This window comes from Fusarium fujikuroi, chromosome FFUJ_chr01 (genome assembly GCF_900079805.1).
Source record: "Fusarium fujikuroi IMI 58289 draft genome, chromosome FFUJ_chr01".
NCBI classification, from domain to species: Eukaryota; Fungi; Ascomycota; class Sordariomycetes; order Hypocreales; family Nectriaceae; genus Fusarium; species Fusarium fujikuroi.
This window is the reverse complement of record NC_036622.1, coordinates 1,153,537-1,174,324: the sequence shown is the minus strand read 5'-3', so window position 1 is coordinate 1,174,324 and position 20,788 is coordinate 1,153,537. Positions and strand designations below refer to the sequence as shown.

The following is a 20,788-nucleotide window of genomic DNA, read 5'->3' as shown; positions in this document are numbered from 1 at the left end:
TCTTTGTATTAAATCCACCAACGAGAGGTATCAAACCGTCTTGGATACAGCGGAAACAGACCCCAAACTGGAACTTGACCGTAACAGTCGCTGAGCCAAGACTCGTCCCGGATGTGATGGTTTTTGGGCCTCTCGCCTCGCGAACTGTTTTGTTGGTGTTTCCTTGCTAATAGCAGTGAGTGTTTCCCCTGAATCGTAGTTAAAACGCTGAGACGCCGTCCTTTGGAATCTTGCTCATGTCATGTCCTTTTGTTCTTGGCCTGGTGTCTTCTTATTCTTCTTTTCTCGTACCCAAGTGGTCGTTCATTTTGTTCTCTTTCTTTCGTCTGACTAACGCCAAAAATAGCCGACATACGTATACACATACATCAGCAATTGAAGCCGGTCTTCGTGGTCTTAGTGGCGCATTTGTTATCAACTGGCATAAGCTGTGACCTTCCAGTCCGGGCTTGATACAGTACTGATCTTGGCCTCCGATTTCCTTGTTCGTCCAACACTGCAACTCTTCTTCTTTATCTCTTTTCTCTCTTTCTGCCGAGCTGCTGCTCGATTTATTGTTTGCATCGAATCTCCACCAAATCGAAATGGTCGTGGCTGGACGATTGAACTAGAACCCGTTCATTCCATTATTAGCAACCAACCACCAAACGAGTCTAACCGCGAGAGTGAGACCCAAGACCCCAAGTGCCGTTCATCCCGCTTTCCGCCGCCTTCTGGCTATCAACCTTCAACTCCAAAATCTCTTGGCTTCTGAGGATCGCAAAATATTCACGATCCTCGAGTCGAGGCTCACGAGCCACAAGCCGTCGCGATGGCTCCCGCCTACATCCAAGTCCCTAACAAGGACACAAATAATGTCGCGCTCTCCGTTCCGAGGAGTCCCGGCGCCGGCGCCCATCTTGCTACAACGACACTTCGAGTGGACGGCATGACGTGAGTTTGATCACAGTTCTATTCTTTTCCTCAACTTCCGCCGGTCATCCCGGGACCCAGTTATGGAGTTTCGTTCGGCTTTTGCGGGCCTCTGCCAAGTTCATGCGACCTGTTCGGGAATATATCACTGACCCTGTTTCCTCTATAGATGCGGCGCATGTACTTCTGCTGTTGAAGCTGGCTTCAAGGGCGTCGATGGTGTTGGAAACGTTTCAGTCAGTCTGGTTATGGAGCGAGCAGTCATCATGCACAACCCTCAAGTTATCTCAGCCGACGAAGTCAAAGATATTATCGAAGACCGAGGCTTCGATGCTGAAGTCCTCTCGACCGACCTCCCCAGCCCTGTCGCCAGACGCTTTACACACAACGAAGACGACAACGACTTTATTACGACAACTATCGCCGTCGAGGGCATGACCTGTGGAGCTTGCACTTCTGCCGTTGAAGGTGGCTTCAAAGATGTTCCTGGTGTCAAGAGCTTCAGCATCTCATTGCTCTCCGAGAGAGCTGTTATCGAACACGATCCCGACCTTCTCACTGCTGAACAAATCGCCGAAATCATCGAAGACCGCGGCTTTGATGCTACAATTGTCGACTCGGGCAAAGTGGTGGCTGACAAATCTGGCAAGGATTCTGACAACGCCGGCAACATTGCCATCACGACAGTAGCGATCGAGGGCATGACATGCGGTGCTTGCACATCAGCTGTTGAGGGTGGATTCAAGGACGTAGAAGGCGTCCTCAAATTCAATATCAGTCTTCTCGCGGAAAGAGCCGTTATTACACATGATGTTACCAAACTCTCGCCGGAGCAAATAGCGGAAATAATCGACGACCGTGGCTTCGACGCGGAAGTTATTTCTTCGCAACCAACCAATGAACATCATAGCGGGTCATCGTCCACGGCACAGTTCAAAGTTTATGGTGTTCCCGATGCGGCTGCAGCAGAAGCTTTGGAGGCTGAGTTGACAGCCATGCACGGCGTCGATTCAGTTTCGGTAAGCCTTGCTTCATCACGCCTCACCATCACTCACCAACCTGGTGTTATTGGTCTTCGGGCCATCGTGGAAGCTGTCGAAGCTAAGGGATACAACGCCATTGTGGCCGACACCCAAGACAACAATGCACAGCTTGAGTCACTCGCAAAGACACGAGAGATCAATGAGTGGAGAACGGCTTTCCGAACCTCCTTAGCCTTTGCTATCCCGGTCTTTATTCTGAACATGATCTTGCCTATGTGTGCGCCAGCTCTTGATCTTGGCAGGTTTGAGTTGATTCCCGGTCTCTATCTTGGAGACATTATCTGTTTAGTCCTTACGATACCAGTCCAATTCGGCATTGGAAAGCGTTTTTATATTTCAGCATGGAAGTCAGTCAAGCACCGCTCACCGACAATGGATGTTCTTGTTATCCTCGGAACATCTTGTGCCTTCTTCTTCAGCATTTTGACAATGACCGTCTCTCTACTTTTGCCTCCTCATACCAGGCCGAGCACCATTTTTGACACCAGCACTATGCTCATCACATTCATCACATTAAGTCGTTACCTTGAGAATAGCGCCAAGGGTCAGACATCCAAGGCTCTTTCTCGGCTCATGTCTTTGGCACCCTCTATGGCTACAATCTACGTAGACCCCATTGCTGCTGAGAAGGCTGCTGAGGCTTGGGGTAAGGACCCAACTACTCCCAAAACCCCAGGAGTTGGTGGTTCGGCCCACGAGGAGCGATCTGTTCCTACTGAGCTTCTCCAGCTTGGTGATGTCGTCATTCTGCGACCCGGCGATAAGGTGCCTGCCGATGGTGTCCTTGTCCGAGGAGAGACTTTCGTAGATGAGAGCATGGTGACAGGTGAAGCGATGCCTGTTCAGAAGCGAACCGGCGATCACGTCATTGGCGGATCCGTCAATGGTGATGGTCGTGTTGACTTTCGAGTCACTCGTGCTGGTCGTGACACTCAGCTCAGCCAAATCGTCAAGCTGGTTCAAGATGCTCAGACCAATCGGGCACCCATCCAGCGACTCGCCGATACTATTGCAGGGTATTTCATTCCTGCTATTCTCATTCTTGGCTTGAGCACGTTTCTTTGCTGGATGGTTCTTAGCCATGTGCTTACAAACCCACCTAAAATCTTTTTGCAGGACTCCAGCGGTGGTAAGATCATGGTCTGCGTCAAGCTCTGCATTTCTGTCATCGTTTTCGCATGCCCATGTGCCCTTGGTCTAGCTACACCTACTGCCGTCATGGTTGGTACTGGCGTTGGTGCTGAGAACGGCATTTTGATCAAAGGTGGCGCTGCTCTCGAGAGATGTACCAAGGTTACACAGGTTGTCCTCGATAAGACTGGTACCATCACCTATGGCAAGATGAGCGTTGTCGAATCTGTTCTCGAGTCTGAGTGGCATGATAACGAATGGCGACGTCGACTTTGGTGGGCTATTGTTGGCCTTGCTGAAATGGGCAGTGAACATCCCGTTGGTAAGGCCATCCTTGCAGGAGCTCGACAAGAGCTTGATATTGAGGTCGATGGCGTTCTTGAAGGAAGTGTCGGCGAGTTCAAGGTCACTGTTGGCAAGGGTATCAATGCTCTGGTTGAACCTGCGTCAGCTGTTGACCGTAACCGCTATCGGGCGCTGGTCGGTAACGTTGCCTACCTGCAGGAAAACGGCATTGAGGTCCCCGAGGATGTCATCGAGGCATCAGAGCAACTCGACTCTAGCGCAACCAAGGCTTCTAGCAAGGGACCTGCCACTGGTACCACTCACATTTTCGTGGCTATCGATGGTAAATACAGCGGCCACCTCTCTTTGGCTGACTCTATTAAGGAGGGTGCAGCTGCTGCCATCTCGGCCCTTCACAAACTGGGTGTGAAGACAGCTATTGTTACTGGTGACCAGCGATCTACTGCCCTCAGTGTTGCTGCAGCTGTCGGCATCGCTCCCGAGAATGTTTATGCCGGAATGAGTCCCGACCAGAAGCAAGAGATTATCAAGCAAATCCAAGAACAAGGCGAGGTCGTAGCCATGGTTGGCGACGGCATTAATGATTCACCTGCACTTGCAACTGCTGATATCGGTATTGCTATGGCTAGCGGTACAGACGTTGCCATGGAAGCCGCCGATATCGTTCTCATGCGCCCAACCGATTTGATGGTTATTCCTGCGGCGATGGACCTCACTCGGTACATTTTCCGTCGCATCAAGTTGAACCTTGCCTGGGCGTGCATGTACAACATTATCGGTCTGCCAATTGCCATGGGCTTCTTCCTGCCCATTGGTTTCCACATGCACCCCATGATGGCTGGTTTTGCTATGGCGTGCAGTAGCGTCAGTGTCGTCGTGAGCAGCCTGTTCCTCAAGTTCTGGAAGCGTCCCCGATGGATGGATGAGGCTGCCGCTGAGCAGCGTGGTGGTCTTCGCTGGAAGAGTGGAAGAGGTATTGTAGGCTGGGTGCGAGAGACCCTGGGTAGGAGAAGAGCTAAGAAAGAGGAGGGTTATGTGCCTTTGGAAAATCTTGAGACGGAAGCGTAAGAATTTTTTGTTTTGTTAAGCGATGGAGTCATGATGCTTGGTACATGTATCGTCTTGAAAGTTACCTTATATATCGATGATATCCTAGAACGAAAGTAAGAGCATATGGACGTACAAAATATTTTTTTTCATGTACACTTCGCTCTTGCTGGCCGTTTTATCTTACATAAACATCAAGAATGCTCTTTATCGGCCCTTGAATGTTAGAAGTGTCATGATATATGAAGTGTCTCTTTGTTTGTCGCGTGTTAGTCGTATGTTCGCATGTCCCGTAGATGCCGTAAATGCCGTAAATGTTTTGTATGTGAGCTTGGAGAGCACACCTGATAACGCCACTTTCTGCCTTTCTAACACGGTAATAGAGGGATTGATGAATACCAATGAATGACCAAGAGCTTAAACATCAAAATAAAATGGAAGACAGTTTAGTTGTTCGTGATTGGGCAACTTGCCGTTGGAGACTTGATCGGATCCGGAGAATCTCCCTTGAATAGAGCCAACGGTTACTAAAGTCAATGGAATGTGAATAAATGAGGGCGGGCAAATGAAACAGTCATGGCGCAAGACCAGAGAGATATGAAGACTTGAAGTGCTGTGTTGTTGTTGTGTGGCTTTGGATCTCGGAGCATAGATATCCGCATAAGTAGACATTGCGACCATTAGAGAACGCAAGTCAAGACGAAATTGATCCTACACTGAAGCATCAGGATCGACATCGAGTTGCCCTGAAATATCGATGGTCACCATTGCAGAAATCACCGTTACATTTCCCGTCAGACTACGCATTAGCATCCCTGCCTCGCCATCCTCATAAGGCGACATTATTCGAACTAAGTACACACATACTCATGCCCACAAGGATCCATTTCTAGCATCATAAGCAGGGGACTTCTGTAAGGGCAGCATCGGCCTTCCGGGGCTGAGACACAATCAGATCCTTGCATTCGTAGACTGATATTCTGAATCACACAGCGGATAGTGACAAATAAAGTTATCGAGAATCTGAGACATAAACTAACATGATTCTCAGGGGCTGCTTTGTTGGAATTCTGATACTACCGCCAAGAACAAATTATCGGATCAACGGTAAATGGAGTCTCGTGGCGTGGAGCGTGGTTACGTGGGAAAGAAAAAAATTGGATTGCTGTGCAGATTGTAGGAATCTGCCAAGGCTATTCAAACCTGTCAGGGCGCTTGAGTTTGAGGCGACGCAACAATGAATGGGGCGGAAACAACGGCCTTGGATGGCGCAAAAGTCAACGGCCTATTTACTCCTTTTTTTGGTTCTTGGAATTGGTCTCGTGACAGCTTCTGAATGATGTTTTTCTTCTTCTTTCTCTGTACACGTCTGAAGGAGACATCCGTCTGACACTCTCTGCAGATGTGGTTCGTATTGCTCACGGATAATCGTATTGAGGTCCAATCACGGCCTGACCTCAACGACTAAACGCTTACAGTCTCATAGCAGTGTTCATCTTTCTGAGTGCCGTTAGAGATAGAGAGCAAGTGCCGGTGCATATAAAAATAGCCATGAATACGCGGAACAACTATGCCCGTCGTCTTCTCCCACTGTCCCTTGGCCTACGTAACCCAGAGCTTGCGTGTTCTTGATGATGGACAGTTTTCCTGGTCCTTGGCCCGTTTCACGACAACGCGGCTCAACACGTACATGTGCGGATATAAATCAACTCTAACTAGAGAATGACGTGCCCTCTCTCGCTTGTAATACCTATAGAGATTGAGTTATGCCTACATGAGATCCGTGCTGCGAGAGCCGGTGTCGAGAATACCACATACAAATACCGACTACAAACGGATACTGTTTTATTGTTACTAGAGTTTTATTATACCCACTTGGAAGAAGAAAATTCATTTTCTCCTTGACCAAGAAGATAACACCCTGAGCAGTCTGGGCCAGTCTGTTCAGCTCCATATTCGATATTGTATCAACTCATATCAGCATAAAACTACTGACGCCTCTCTCATTAGCCTACATCACCCAATCCAGTGACTTGCTAGAATTGTCAACACGAGATGTTGTGATTGGTCTGAGATGCTGTATTCCTGGTTCGCGACGAGATGTCCCCGCCCCCTTTTCTGATTAGAGTAGAGTGCAATCGCGTTAGGTTCTTCTGGACCCCTGGACTATACATGTACAGGTAACAGGGTCACGTTCCAAAGGCGGTAATAAAAACGATTTATCGAAAGTCCTTTCCTGCATTAGGTCATTGGAGGAAGTAGTCCCCCGAGTCTTCATTCAAGCATCCTTGTAAGCTTGTTTGCTGAATGAATTGAGTTTGCGTTGGTTGGTGAAGAGTGATAAGATGAGATTGATCCTCTAACGGTTGTACAGTGGAGAGGTTTCTAACCTCTATCCATCCGTGGCAGGTAAAGTCTGTATGTATGTGCTAGGTGAGATCTGGTGCGGAACTCTATCAATCACTAGGTACTGCCACTGCCTACCTATGTAATAGCGATCACCTTAATTTCCCACTGCAGGATTCAAGAATCCAATCCATCTGGAACAATAGCCCACCTCAGCAAGCATGGCTAATCAAGGCTGGTAATGGCTACTGCGAGCAGGTTCCGCCAATGCTGACAGTTGTTCACTAAATCTTGACACAGACGCCACAAGATACCTCACCTCAGTGTACCTCGAATCACACTCCAGTGGCTTTTCCTCCAAACTCCGCACCCCGATCCAATAGCTCCGTTTTTGTAAGCCACTTGCAAGGCCCAGCCGACTACTCCCTTTGGCAACCACCCCCGCTATCAATCACTGAAGCCTCCGAACCTCCCCGTAGATATTGATTTGGGGGGTACAGATCACACAGGTACAGTAAGCCTGAGATCCTTTTTGGGGCTTGTCTCCCTAAAAACCTTCCTCCCTTTTTTCTGCCTCCCAACTCTTTTTTCCTTCTTCCCCGTCCCGTCACTTTAAACTCCCTCTTTTCCCTCCTTTTCGAGCCCCTCGAAAGAAACAACTCTTCACAACTTTCTCTTCTTTTTTGTGTGTGCGTGTCGTGCAAGATCATTTTCTTACCTGGGATCAGTACTTGATTTTCGCCTGTCTCGTCTTGTCTCCATATTCATCTCCCTGTCTGGGTCCAATCGCTCGCTTTATTCCATCATATTACGCGCCTCCGCCCCCTTCTCCCCTTGGCTTGGCCCCTGTATTTTCTTCGCTTCCATCTATCTCCGTGTTACGTTTCCACTTAACAACTACCTACAACTACATACATCAAAGACTCGGCTGCACCTTGGTCTGCATTTGCATTTTGTCGGTAATCGACTGCGCTTGCGGATTTCTTAGTCCGTTCATCGTTATTGATTGAGTCGACCCCGGGTTATGCTAGAGACCCCACGATAACCTCAACGTCAACGGTACCTGATCGCATCCCCACGAATCTCCGGCGCATCCATCACCATGTCTTCCCGCCCCAATAACGAGGAGCCTCTTCCTCTCCTCTCCGCCGAGGAGAGAGAGCGTGATATCAAGGGCGAGCTCGACGTCGAGAGCGACGCTGGCCGAGCCGAGCCTCCCAAGAACAATAACCTTGAGCACGAGTACTCTATCCCCAGTACCGTCAAGTTCGCATGGCTCGGAACCTACTTCTTCTTCTCTCTGCTCCTCACTCTTTACAACAAGCTTGTTCTGGGAATGGTAAGTTGACAACATCTACCGCTTATGGTACACTGATAGTCCAAAGACTAACATGCGCTTCCAATAGTTCCACTTCCCATGGCTCTTGACTTTCCTCCACGCCTCGTTCGCCAGTGTCGGCACCTATGTCATGATGCAAATGGGTTACTTTAAGCTCTCACGATTAGGGCGTCGCGAGAACCTCGCCCTCGTTGCTTTCAGTGCTCTCTTCACTGCCAATATCGCCGTTTCCAACTTGTCTCTCGCTATGGTCTCCGTTCCTTTCTACCAGACCATGCGCATGCTCTGCCCGATCTTCACCATCCTTATCTACCGCACTTACTACGGCCGAACCTACAGCACCATGACATACCTTTCCCTCCTGCCTCTTATCATCGGTGCTGCCATGACCACCCTGGGTGAGATGAGCTTCACTGATGCCGGTTTCCTTCTCACCATTCTTGGTGTTGTGCTCGCCGCTCTCAAGGTATGTTCTGTCCTCATGTGGGCTAAACTCTTGATTAACCATTTTATAGACTGTCGTCACCAACCGATTCATGACTGGCTCTCTCGCTCTCCCCCCAATCGAGTTCCTCCTCCGCATGTCTCCTCTCGCTGCTCTTCAGGCTCTGGCTTGCGCTACTGCCACAGGTGAAGTCAGCGGCTTCCACAAGCTTATTACCTCTGGAGACGTCTCTCTTCCTCCCGCTTTCGCCTCGCTTTTCGGAAACGGTTTCCTCGCCCTTCTGCTCAACATCTCGTCTTTCAACACCAACAAGCTTGCTGGTGCTCTGACCATGACCGTCTGTGGTAACCTCAAGCAGTGCTTGACTGTTGCTCTCGGCATCTTCCTCTTCGACGTGACCATCGACCTGCTTAACGGTGCTGGTATGGCCGTCACAATGCTTGGTGCTGCCATCTACAGCAAGGCCGAACTCGACAACAAGAACCGCAAGAGCCAACAGGCTGCTGCCGCCGCCTACAAGCCCGTCGAGCAGCATGCCCGGTAAACTTGGGGCGCTATTGAGATCGGATATTCTCACTTTTAATACATGACCTTTTTATAGACGATCGGGCGAGTGAAGACTGGCAAAGGCGAACTGCTTCTTTTTCGGTGTCTTTTTTCTTCGCTTTCTGGGATCTCTGCTGGGTGTATAGCATGGATCGACATCTGGTAAAATTCTATTTGTACTTGATATCCGGCGGCTCCCCACGGACTCGCCTACCACGAAGCAGGATCGGAGGGGAGATTGGAGACTGAGGATGTTATTACTATCATGATCATGGGCTATGGGTTTTTTCGAAAATGTGCTGGCCCCGAAACTATGTGGCCTTTTCTATACAACTTTGGTTGTTTCTTCAATTTTCTTGAATAGGGTTTGCATTTCCAGAGTAAGAATAGATACTCTACATTAATGCCTGCGTTGCTGCATCTGCATTCGACATGTGTATTATTATACCTGATAGTGAAAGCGAAAATCTTTTATTCCCGAAGAACTCCTGAGCTAGATAGACAAAGGCCGCGAACCTATTTGAATTGATGTCCATTCTGACAAAACACCACCCCTGTAAACATTTTTATGAGGAAAAGACATTCTTGGAATAACAGCCATCCATTAACGCCGTGCTATGCGAAATGTAAGAAATGGGATGTGTCGATCTCAGATATCCTCGTGCGAAGCATGTACAATCGAGGCATCAGGAAGGGTCTTCTTTTTCAGAGCCAGAATACCCTGCTGAACATCGCCGAAAGAGGCGTTAGATTGTAGGCCCAATGTCTGTGCCAGTATTTCGAGGTCACTTGGTGGCAGGGCAACATGGCCTTGTCCAGATATGCCATCACCAAGAGCAGGTACGATAATTGCCGGATCAATACCAGTACCCTTTGCCTTGCTGAGCATGCCGAAACGGATGGCTACTTCTGTAACGGTAACCATGATACTAACGATAATCAGGACAATGATGATCCAAGTGATGTAGCTCATCTTTGCGTCGGCAACGGAGTCGGACAGTATCTCGGCAAGATCGAGGAAGACGCGGCATCGCTCGTTGAGAACTTTGATGCGTGGGTCGATCTCAAGGTACTCGCGGATGGCGGCGTAAAGTGGATGTAAAGTTGGTTCAGAGTCCCAGAAGAAATTGGGAACATCGAGGATATTGGACGCTGTGAAATAGTCAGACTAAGATACCGTAATTTGGAGTGGATAGACTTACATAGATTGATGTCGACCCGGCTCTTGAAGAGTTGGCCCAACATACGCACGATTTCAGTGCGTGTCATGTTAAGCTCTCCTGTTAGAGCCAGCGTCTTGGGTACATGCTGAGCACTTATCATAGTCTCACTCATGCGTTCTTCAAAGAAACACAGCCGCGTACTTTGTGCAATTGCATGGCTGATGGTGAGTTTGATCATATGGTCAGATCGTGGCAGCAGAGTGATCATATCGTTGAAGATGCGAGGACGCTTGATATCGGCGCTGTACTCGAAGTGGAACTCCTCGGTCTCATAGTCCTCCTGGTCCAAGGGTCGAGTGAGAAGGCTAGTAGCGCCATTCTCCGTAGCGTCGGCATCGGCAAATGTTAGGTCGGCAAGGATATCCTTCTCTTGGTGCTCGGTGAAGTTCCAGAAGACAACGACACCGTAGGAGTAGACAAACATTTCAGCAAAATTCTTTGCGTCGGGCGCAAGTCGGTTCATGGATGAGACATCATCGTCGTGGCGGAAGGGGTTGCTGCGCTCAGGAGTTGATGGGCGATCAGTCAAGTGAGAAGGCATCTCATGGCCACGCTCAGGACTAGGGTTTTCGTATGCATCATCCTCGAAGTATCCCTCATGGTGGTCCCGTTGCTCACTGCGTTCGATTTCCAGGTCTAGTACCGTCTTTCCAGTTCCAGGAGTCTTGAGAATAGGTCGGCTTCGTACTCGATAACCATCAGTACCGTTAAGGAGCGGCAAGGCGTAGATGACGTATAGACAGTCGTCGTAAATTTTTGTTTTAGCCTCATGTTTCTTGCGCAGGAACTCGGCAGTCGGCTTAATCTTGTAGGCTTGTGCAGTACAGTAGGCTGTCAGTCTGCTAACCTTATCTGTTCTCTGCATTTTGGACAGTCTCTCAGCAAAACTCTTTCCGCGGATCCCGCCGCGTTTCTTGAGGACATCCAATTCTTCGTCCTTCAGAGGTCGATTCTCATCATCGTGTACGCGGCGCGCGAGCACCGACTCACTCTCGATTTCCTCGTCGACGTCATCGTCGTTATCGCCTGTTTCAGGAAGAAGGACCAGCTTCTCGCTTATCTTTGTCGTTCTCGAGGGCATTGGCTGGCCGGTACGAGACTGAGCATTGGGCAGACCGCCTGAAGAGACTCGGCGACTTAGGGCACCGCCTGCGGGTCCTGGGTGTCGTCCATGAGGAACCGGTGCTGGGGGACCGCGTGGCTGGCCTGAAGGGATTTGAGAGTTGTACTGAAGAACATTGTCGACGGTCATGAATCGCATTGGTGCCTGAGATCCGCCAGCGCCTGCACCAGTGTCTTGTCGTTGAAGAACTCTTCTTTGGGGTGGTCTCTGTCTCGCGTCCGTAACCTGGATGGTGTTAGCAGTATTCGTGGACGCGCGCAGAGTTGATGATAAGTACCAGGACTGATGGACGTTGCTTTGACGCCATTGCGGCTCCTAAGGGATCAACACCCTTATGCAAATGAATAGTATAAAACCGGCGATCTTTATTGATAGTGATCAATTGAAATGAATTATCGCGGTTGACGGTGTAGAGAAGTTCAAAAGTCAAAACTCGGTTGACAAGGGTTGAAGCTTAAAGATTCGAATGATTCTGATCCGATGGGGTTCGCAGCTCGGGCCAATTGCTTTGGGACTGGCTCTGCGCTGATGACCTCATATAACCCCACCAAACCACAGCGTATCAAAAAAGCTTCCAAGCTGTCGTGGCTCACCACTGACGATGCGAGGCGCAAACATGTGCTAATGGATGTTTGCTCGACTTTAGCTTTTCTGTTATTAAAGCATGTTTTTATCAACAGAGCCATTGACAGCGGCACGACAGAGTCATCATGTTCCCAGCCTGTTTTAGTTGTACAGACGGTATACCCGTATTCTGTCTTGTGTTATGTGTTATGGGCTACTTGTGAGGTCGCAACCCGTTTCTGATCTACAGTAACATTGAGTACCTGTGTATATTTTTCATGGTATGTTAAGCTTATCACATTGGAATCGAAGCGCATCCTGTATTTACAAACCCCGGTAAGTTCATCAGAAACAAGCATTGGAGAAGATCTATGGCGGCTCACCTCATCACTCTAGGGTAGCAGGGTGGTCAATCCGTGTAGAACCAACATCCTTGCTCGAGCAAGGATCTCCAACACTCAACAAGTTGACCAATTGTGGACTGATGATGCTTTGACCTGGTTAGACTGCCAATCTGGCAATAAACTTCGCTAGCTAGGGGAGGAAAGAAAACTCAAGACCTTGGTCCTAAATGACAAAAAGACTTAGGTAAACTAGCATAAGTTTAGCCTAAATTTAGGATGCCGTTTGCTGAGTTTATTTTGACATCCTATATCAAAGTCCGGTGCTTTCTTGCTCCCTGAGGGCTAGACACAGGCTGAGCATCCACAATATGGAGTTTTGCGTGTTTTGATTGACGACCTGGAGAGCTGTGACACTAGATCTGCAAGGGGAGTTGGAGTCTACTTGATACAGACCAGTAAATAAACAACATAACCTCGATCTGCTCTTGTAATATTTACTCAAACTCATAGACAGCAACTGAGAGATCACACGTAGTATAGAACACTTCACAGCGCATAATAGTTGCTTCTGAATCGCATAAAAACTGACCATGTTGAACAAATGAGAGACTTTGCAAGGATAAACCAGACAGACATAAAAGCGGATCATCAGCCGCATGTCACCAATCGGGACTAGGTAGGTAGAGAGACCGTTGCTGGGCGGTTGCCCGTTGTTTTGTTTACTCCGGCAAATCCAACGCCCCGCCATCGGGTGCCTTGACGCTCACTCGCTCGCTATAGCATCCCATAGGTCCTAGAGTTCATTTTCTTGGGCATAAACTCGTCTTATTGTCTCGTCACAAGAACAAAGTGACGGCATTTGCGCTGCTTGTATTGGCACCAGCATCTTATTCTTTGATCCTGCAACACCTTGACTTTGGTGTTTGTTATTTTTCGCTTTTACACTGTTCGCCTGTTTTACCTTGCTGCATATAATTCAGCTTGTCTTGGATCTTGTAGGATTCCAAGCCGCTACGCCTTGATACAGCATTCCTCTGCCCAGACGAAGCCGAGCAACGCTCGAAACAATGCGTTAACGTCACAGACGGAAAATCGATTTACTACGTTCCTGAGCAGAGACTCCAAAGACGAAATCAAGAAAAGACGAGACAAGAGTTTGCGGGCTTGGCCAGCGACTCCCTTCTTAAAAGACTTGAACAATGTCGTCCCGTACTCATTACTTTCAAACTCAACACCATTCTCCAAGCCAAGCGCAATCGCAATCGCAATCGCAGCCACAATCTCATCAACATCTGCGACCTCTCCGCCAGTCGCATACAATCGACTTCGCCTCCAACTCCAACATCTCACCGTCTCTCCTCAACCGCTTCCCCTCGACAACGTCATCCTCCGCTTCATCAGGCTACTCCCACGCCTCAGACCACAGCCTCAATAGTCAATATACGTCGGCCTCTAGTTCGGCTGGTAACGGAGCTACAGTGCATGGCCACAAGCGAGCACAGAGCGATGTCAGGGCAAGGGCAAAGACCTTTGAAGCTGGAGAAAATATGACCTCAAAGAAAGCTCCCGAAAATATCTATAGCTCAGCTCGGCATTCTCTTCGCCCACTCCCACAGGCTCCAGCATCCACACCTCCTTCAACACCTCCCCATGCAGTCCCTCGCCATGATCGCGGTAAGAGCGTCGATATTGGCAAGCTCTCAATGGCGCACATTGATGGTCGCTCGTCGCCAACAAAAACATCAACTTCACCAGTCAAGACGTCGCCAGTAAAAACGTCATCACCTTCTCGCCCGCTACCGATGCGACCAAATTCTATGCTGCTCACTCGATCCGACACGTTTCTGCCACCAGAAGCTACCCAAGCTCCTTCATCACCCCATCATGTGCATAGCACGCACATAGCTCGGGATGAGTTGGAAGGATTGGGCAAGTCTTCCACAAGTCAATTAAGGACGCTTTCGCGTCTTGTATCGTCCGACTCACCTGAAGACTTCACCATCACCTCACCTGCGCAAGAAGTTGTTGGCTTGCGCGGTCGACGAAGATTGCAACGAGCCGATAGGAGTAATGGCGGCCAAAGCCAGAAGTCAACTGGCTACAGTTGGGAAGGGCGCAACTGGATGGACAAACAGCGCCAGTTCCTTCAAGCATACGAATACCTTTGCCATATCGGTGAAGCCAAGGAATGGATTGAGGATGTCATCCATAAATCTATACCTCCCATTGTTGAGCTTGAGGAGGCGCTCCGTGATGGTGTCACCCTCGCAGAAGTGGTCGAAGCTCTGAACCCAGATCGACGCTACCGAATCTTCCAACACCCCAGGCTCCAATATCGACACTCCGACAATATTGCTATCTTTTTCCGATACCTTGACGAAGTTGAGCTGCCCGATCTGTTTCGCTTCGAGTTGATTGATCTATACGAGAAAAAGAACATACCCAAGGTTATCTACTGTATTCATGCTCTGAGTTGGCTTCTATTCCGCAAGGGCATAGTCGACTTCAGGATAGGCAACCTCGTCGGTCAGCTTGAATTCGAACACCATGAATTGGAAGCTATGCAGAAGGGCCTCGATAAACTCGGCGTTACAATGCCTAGTTTCGGAAATATGAGTGCCGACTTTGGTGTTCCTGAGCCCGAGCCTGAACCAGAAGAGACTGAGGAGGAAAGGATCGAAAGGGAGTTGAGAGAAAACGAAGAGTCCATCGTTGATATGCAGGCACAAATCCGAGGTGCTCTCCTACGTGTTAAGCTTGGTGAGACAATGCAGACTCTTTGGGATGAGGAGGAGTGGTTAATAGACCTTCAATCTCGCATTCGAGGAGACTTTACACGACAAATCATGGACTATCGACTGCAAATGAAGCGCTTTGCTATCCAGCTGCAGAGCTCAGCACGTGGATTCTTGGCACGAAGAAGGTTGGATCGGCGCGACCAGATCCTGGAAGCGCTGGAGCCCGATATTTTGGAGTTACAAACCATGATCAGGGCCAACAAGGCTCGAAACCAGGTACGAAATGTGACTGCTCAGCTTGCGAAGTGTAGAGGGCCCATCAGGGAGATCCAAGCAATCTCCAGGGGCTTTTTGGCCCGCAAGAGCCATGTTGCGCAATACCAAGAGACTAAGAAATCTTCTGGTATTGTCGAGAAGCTGCAAGCAGCAGCCCGTGGAGCTTTGCTACGAGGCAAAGTCGACCAGGATCTTGAAGATTTGGAGGCGGAATCCCCAGCGATTGTTGACCTGCAGGCGGCGGCGAGGGCATTGCTGACTAGAACTCAGGTCAACCGCGAGCAGCAGCATCTACGCTCCTTTGGACCCCAATGGAAGAAGCTTCAGGCCTTTGCCCGTGGATTCCGCGCTCGTCAGGACGACATGGCTCTAAGATCTGAGCTCAACAAGCATAGCCCTGCGATTGAGCAACTTCAAGCTCTAGCTCGCGGACTCTGTGTTCGCCAGAATGACCGAGCACTACGAGCTGAACTGGGCCAACACGCCCCAGCAGTGGAACGACTTCAAGCTTTTGCCCGTGGACTCCGCGCTCGCAAAGACAACAAGGCATTAAGAGCTGAGCTTAACAAGCACACGACTGGTGTTGAGCAGCTTCAAGCCTTTGCTCGCGCCGCTGCTGTGAGGAGAGATGTTGCCGATACTCTCGATGCTCTTAAGGAGAACGAACCTGCATTCATTGGCCTCCAAGGTCTTATTAGGGCCATGCTTGAACGCCAAAGAGTTGCAGCCATCCTTGAACAGCTCGAAGAGCAAGAACCTCAGGTTACAGCCCTCCAGGGCAACATTCGGGGATTCTCGTACCGCCAGCAGCACAAGGCATTCCTCGACGAGCTTGAATCTCATACCCCTAAGATCATTGATCTCCAAAGCATTTTACGAGCCATGATGGAGCGTGCTAGAGTCGAGGATATCATGGCCGAACTGGAGCAAGAGGAGGAATGTATTGTTGCCTTGCAGACCGCAGCCCGAGGTTTCATGGTAAGGGCTCGATTTGAAGAGAAGAAGCGCTTCTACAACGAGAATATGCAGAAGGTCATCAAGATCCAGAGTTTTGTCCGTGCCAAGGTTCAAGGTGAGGCTTACAAGAGTTTGACCACTGGCAAGAACCCTCCAGTCAACGCCGTCAAGAACTTTGTCCATCTTCTTAACGACAGTGACTTCGACTTCAATGAGGAAATCGAGTTTGAACGTATCCGCAAGACAGTCGTTCAACAAGTTCGACAAAATGAGATGCTGGAGAACTACATCGATCAACTTGATATCAAGATTGCCCTGCTGGTCAAGAACAAGATTACACTCGACGAAGTCGTGAGGCATCAGCACAACTACGGAGGTAACTCAATGCACTTCATCGCCAACAGCTCCATGTCTTCTGCCAACCAGTTTGATCTTAAAGCACTCAACAAGAGCTCGCGCAAGAAGCTCGAATCCTACCAACAACTCTTCTTCAACTTGCAAACCCAGCCACAGTACCTGGCTCGTCTGTTCAAGCGCATTCGCGAGCAAGGAACGGCCGAGAAGGAGTGCAAACGCATCGAGCTCTTGATGATGAGTCTCTTTGGTTATGCTCAGAAACGACGAGAGGAGTACTATCTGCTCAAGCTGATCGCTCGATCAATTCGCGAGGAGATTGTGAGTGCGCGAGATGTTCAGGACTTCATTCGCGGCAACTTCTTCTGGTCTAAGCTTCTCAACAACTACACTCGCTCACCAAGAGATCGTAAGTACCTTCGAGATCTTCTTGGTCCTCTGATCAGAGACAACATCGTTGAAGATCCTGCTCTGGACCTTGAGAGTGATCCCATGCAGATTTACCGATCAGCCATCAACAATACTGAGCTGGCCACCGGTCGACCTGATCAAAGGCCGCTTGATGTCCCTCGAGAAGTTGCTATTCGTGACCCCGAGACTCGCCGCCTCTTCATCGACCACTTGCGTGATCTTCGAGAGATCTGCGACCAATTTTTCCTCGCTCTTGAGGACTTCCTGCACAAGATGCCCTACGGCCTTCGATTTGTCTGCAACCAGATCTTTGAGAACCTACGACAGCAATTCAAGCGGGAACCCCCCGAGAACCTTCTACAAGTTGTCTCCAGCTGGCTTTGGCGATTCTACTTGCAACCGGCAGTTGTTGCCCCTGAAAACGTTGGTGTCATTGAAAAGGCACTGAGCCCTCTACAAAAGCGAAACCTCAGCGAGGTCGCCAAGGTCATCAGCCAAATCGCTTCTGGTCGACCATTCGGTGGTGAGAACGTGTATCTGCAACCCCTGAACGCTTTTGTTGCAGAGTCTGTTGAGCGCCTGCACCAAATAACTAGCGACCTGATTGCAGTGCCGGATGCCGAAAGAACTTTTGATATTGATGAGTTCAACGACCTTTACGCCAAGAACAAGCCAACATTATACATCAAGATGACAGACGTCTTCTCCATTCACAACCTGGTGGCCGCTGAGCTTCAGACGATGTGCCCCAGCCGTGACGACGTCCTGCGGGAAATCATGCACGACCTCGGCAGTGCTAAGAACAACGAGAACGAGATGAACGCTGCAGGCTCTTCAGATATCCACATGTTCTTGACACCCAAGCTCCACGATGTCGACGACCCTGAGGCCGATGTCAAGGCGCTCTTTATGGAGACCAAGCGATGCGTGCTGTATATTATTCGTGTGCAGACTGGCGCCAATCTCCTGGAAATTCTCGTCAAGCCCATTTCTCCAGAGGATGACCACAAGTGGCGTATGCTCCTTCGCGACGAGTTCTCTGTTGGCAGCAACACTCGTGGAGCCTACTCTGATGCCAACATGATCGACGTAACACGCATGACATACCAAGAGCTCAAGCGCACAGCTTTAGAGAACATCATGCGACTCGAGAAGCTGGGACGCATCACCAAGCATAACTACTACCAGGATGTCCTCAACGCCATTGCGCTTGATATTCGCACAAAGAGCCGCAGAAGGGTTCAGCGACAGCGAGAGCTGGAAGGTGTGCGCATGACACTAAGTAACTTGCACGAGAAGGCCAAGTACCTCGAACAGCAGCGCAAGAGTTACGATGACTACATTGAGTCAGCCATGGCAACCCTGCAGAACAAGAAGGGGTAAGTACCTTTGGGAACGTTACTGTAACACAATGACTAACATCTTAATAGCCGCAAGAAGTTCTTGCTACCCTTCACCAAGCAATACAACCACCAGCGTGAACTGGAACGTAGTGGCCGTGTACCCAAGTTCGGCAGTTACAAGTACAGCGCGCGTGCTCTCACCGAGAAGGGTGTGCTGGTGTCATGGAGTGGCATCAACGACTTTGAGAAGATCAACATGACCATCTCATGTGACGAAGTAGGTGTCTTCAGCCTTGAGGGTTCGCGAGGACACATCCAGATCCCCGGAGCCAGTGCTCTGGTGCCCATTGAGGACCTCTTGCAGGCTCAGTTCGAGGCGCATCAGTTCATGACTCTCTTCGAGGGCAGCCTCAAACTCAATGTTAATCTGCTGCTGCATCTCCTCTACAAGAAGTTCTATAGAACTCAGTAAGAGGCAGGGCTGTAATCTATACTTCTACCGGCTGGCCCCTGGAGGGACGGTCCGAAACCACTTTATAGGAGGCGATATATGTCAGACGATACCTACGTTTCAAGGAAGAAGGGGGAAAAGACTGGGCGAGCATTGCAACTGGCGTGACGGGAAAGGGTGTTTGTGTAACAGACAAAGCACTGGTGTTTTTCAGGCTGATTTGTATCGGAGGAGCGTTAGCGCACAGGGTGCATCACTACAATGACGGTAAAATATGGCAACTCATGACGGATTTTAGGGCATTGGAGTGAAGTCGGAAAGGGGATTGCTTTTTTGTATTCATTCTTCTTATTGTTGCTTCAGAGTTGACTGGGCTGAGCTGAGATGAGCAAGCGGGCGAGCTTGATGCGACAGAAGGGTTGAATTGTTAGGATATCAGTTTGATTGGCATAATGCATGAAATGTCATCAAGGTTCATGTTTTATATCTTCTAGGTATTGTAATAACCGCAAACAGTAAATAACGAACTGTATATTCAACACATTATTGTTCGCTTCACGTCCTTGTGATCCTAGAGTTGTCAACACACAACAAGAGAGTTGTCTTCTCAAGGGAAGAGGTTATCGGTCATCGGCTGTCGGGGAGGCTAAGCCATGATTGGCCAGTTAACAGTAGTTTCACAGAAACTTGCGCAGGAGGAGACAGGCCCAGCCGGGACAACTTTTTGGTGGGGGACAGAGCAAGCTAACAAGGTTCTCCTTGAGTCGAGGCCAACAAGAAAGAGAGGCAATCTTGATAGGCACGTCTCCGGGAGTTTGGCTTGCTGGGACTAGGCAGCAGATAAACTTGCTAGGGGATAGATGAATGGATCAACGAGGGCGAGGATTTGGCTCGTATCAGGATCCAGAAGCGAAGCCAGCAGGCTAAGCACAAGAAGGGAAAGGAATGTGCATAGACCATCAAGTTGAGAATGGCTGGCAAATAATGGTCGCGTGAGGTTTGTTCGGTGGTTAGTTCTTTGCCGAGAACTTAGAAGTAATCTCGAGCCAGGGTTGTCTGTGAGCGGTAAGGAACGGCTTGCTTGGTTGGCGGCCGGTTAGTCAAAACGACAGAAAGATAAGCGGCTTCGGTCAAGCTTTTGGGACGAATACATGGGACAAGTGCTACGGTGCATTGCTATCAGTCACGGTATTTGGTCAACATCACCCTCTTTGCCCAGGAGCCAATTGAACAGTCATATTTTGAGCCTCTTCGGATAGCAGTCGAGAGCCAGGCGCAATCAAGGAGACGAGGCAAGGAACCGAGTTGTCTCGGCTTGGGCTGGAATCTGCTTACAAGCATATCCTGCTGGTTCCCGTCCCAGACGGAGGTAACCAGGACTCGCTCGATACGACCGTGGGGTAGTTTCTCAGGCAGTTTGTTCTAATGACTCGACTATCAATGCATCTGGACAAAATGTGACCAAAAATTCCCAGTTGGCACGCGTGGCAGTTAATGAGTTGTTCTTGTGCTGTGCAACACAACGTTTCGTTTCTCGGCTCTTCGTGGTGGGCTGACAAGATGTGTGCTGCCGGATTGCGGCTCGTGAAGTGAACAACAGCTTCGGCCAAATCCTTCACTTCAGACCCTGATCGTTTGAATTTACCGGAACAAAGGGATTGCTGCAAACAATGCCGGGATTTTGTAGAAAAGATGAAACAGATCGAGCCGGGAGACCCGGCCGGTCAATTGAAGGATTTCAAGGATAGGAGATGGTCCGATATTTGAATGTCGACATCGGGAGTTAGAAAGAGGTGATTGTCTCCATATTCGGCAACTCGATACCAATTCCAATCGATTGACTTTGACAAGATCAAAAGTTGCAGGCGCTTAGTCCGCGAAGGCCGAAT

The 20,788-nt window shown here is 49.4% G+C and overlaps 4 protein-coding genes; 3 read left to right on the top strand and 1 right to left on the bottom strand.

Annotated features, from left to right (window-relative positions):
* Positions 1–811: 811 nt before the first annotated feature.
* FFUJ_01705 (related to P-type ATPase) lies at positions 812–4,460 on the top strand (the record flags this gene model as incomplete). XM_023575739.1 has 2 exons in its annotated part: positions 812–933; positions 1,082–4,460. 2 exons carry the CDS (start codon positions 812–814, stop codon positions 4,458–4,460), a joined length of 3,501 nt encoding a protein of 1,166 aa, XP_023423886.1.
* A 3,427-nt stretch (positions 4,461–7,887) lies between these two features.
* On the top strand, positions 7,888–9,113 carry FFUJ_01706 (related to glucose-6-phosphate/phosphate translocator; the record flags this gene model as incomplete). XM_023575728.1 has 3 exons in its annotated part: positions 7,888–8,124; positions 8,192–8,590; positions 8,640–9,113. 3 exons carry the CDS (start codon positions 7,888–7,890, stop codon positions 9,111–9,113), a joined length of 1,110 nt encoding a protein of 369 aa, XP_023423885.1.
* Positions 9,114–9,764: 651 nt separating this feature from the next.
* On the bottom strand, positions 9,765–11,768 carry FFUJ_01707 (related to RMD1-protein required for meiotic division; the record flags this gene model as incomplete). XM_023575717.1 has 3 exons in its annotated part: positions 9,765–10,267; positions 10,318–11,686; positions 11,739–11,768. 3 exons carry the CDS (start codon positions 11,766–11,768, stop codon positions 9,765–9,767), a joined length of 1,902 nt encoding a protein of 633 aa, XP_023423884.1.
* Positions 11,769–13,568: 1,800 nt separating this feature from the next.
* FFUJ_01708 (related to Ras GTPase-activating-like protein IQGAP1) lies at positions 13,569–18,920 on the top strand (the record flags this gene model as incomplete). XM_023575706.1 has 2 exons in its annotated part: positions 13,569–18,484; positions 18,536–18,920. The coding sequence occupies 2 exons, from the start codon at positions 13,569–13,571 to the stop codon at positions 18,918–18,920; spliced, it is 5,301 nt and encodes a 1,766-aa protein (XP_023423883.1).
* Positions 18,921–20,788: the final 1,868 nt, after the last annotated feature.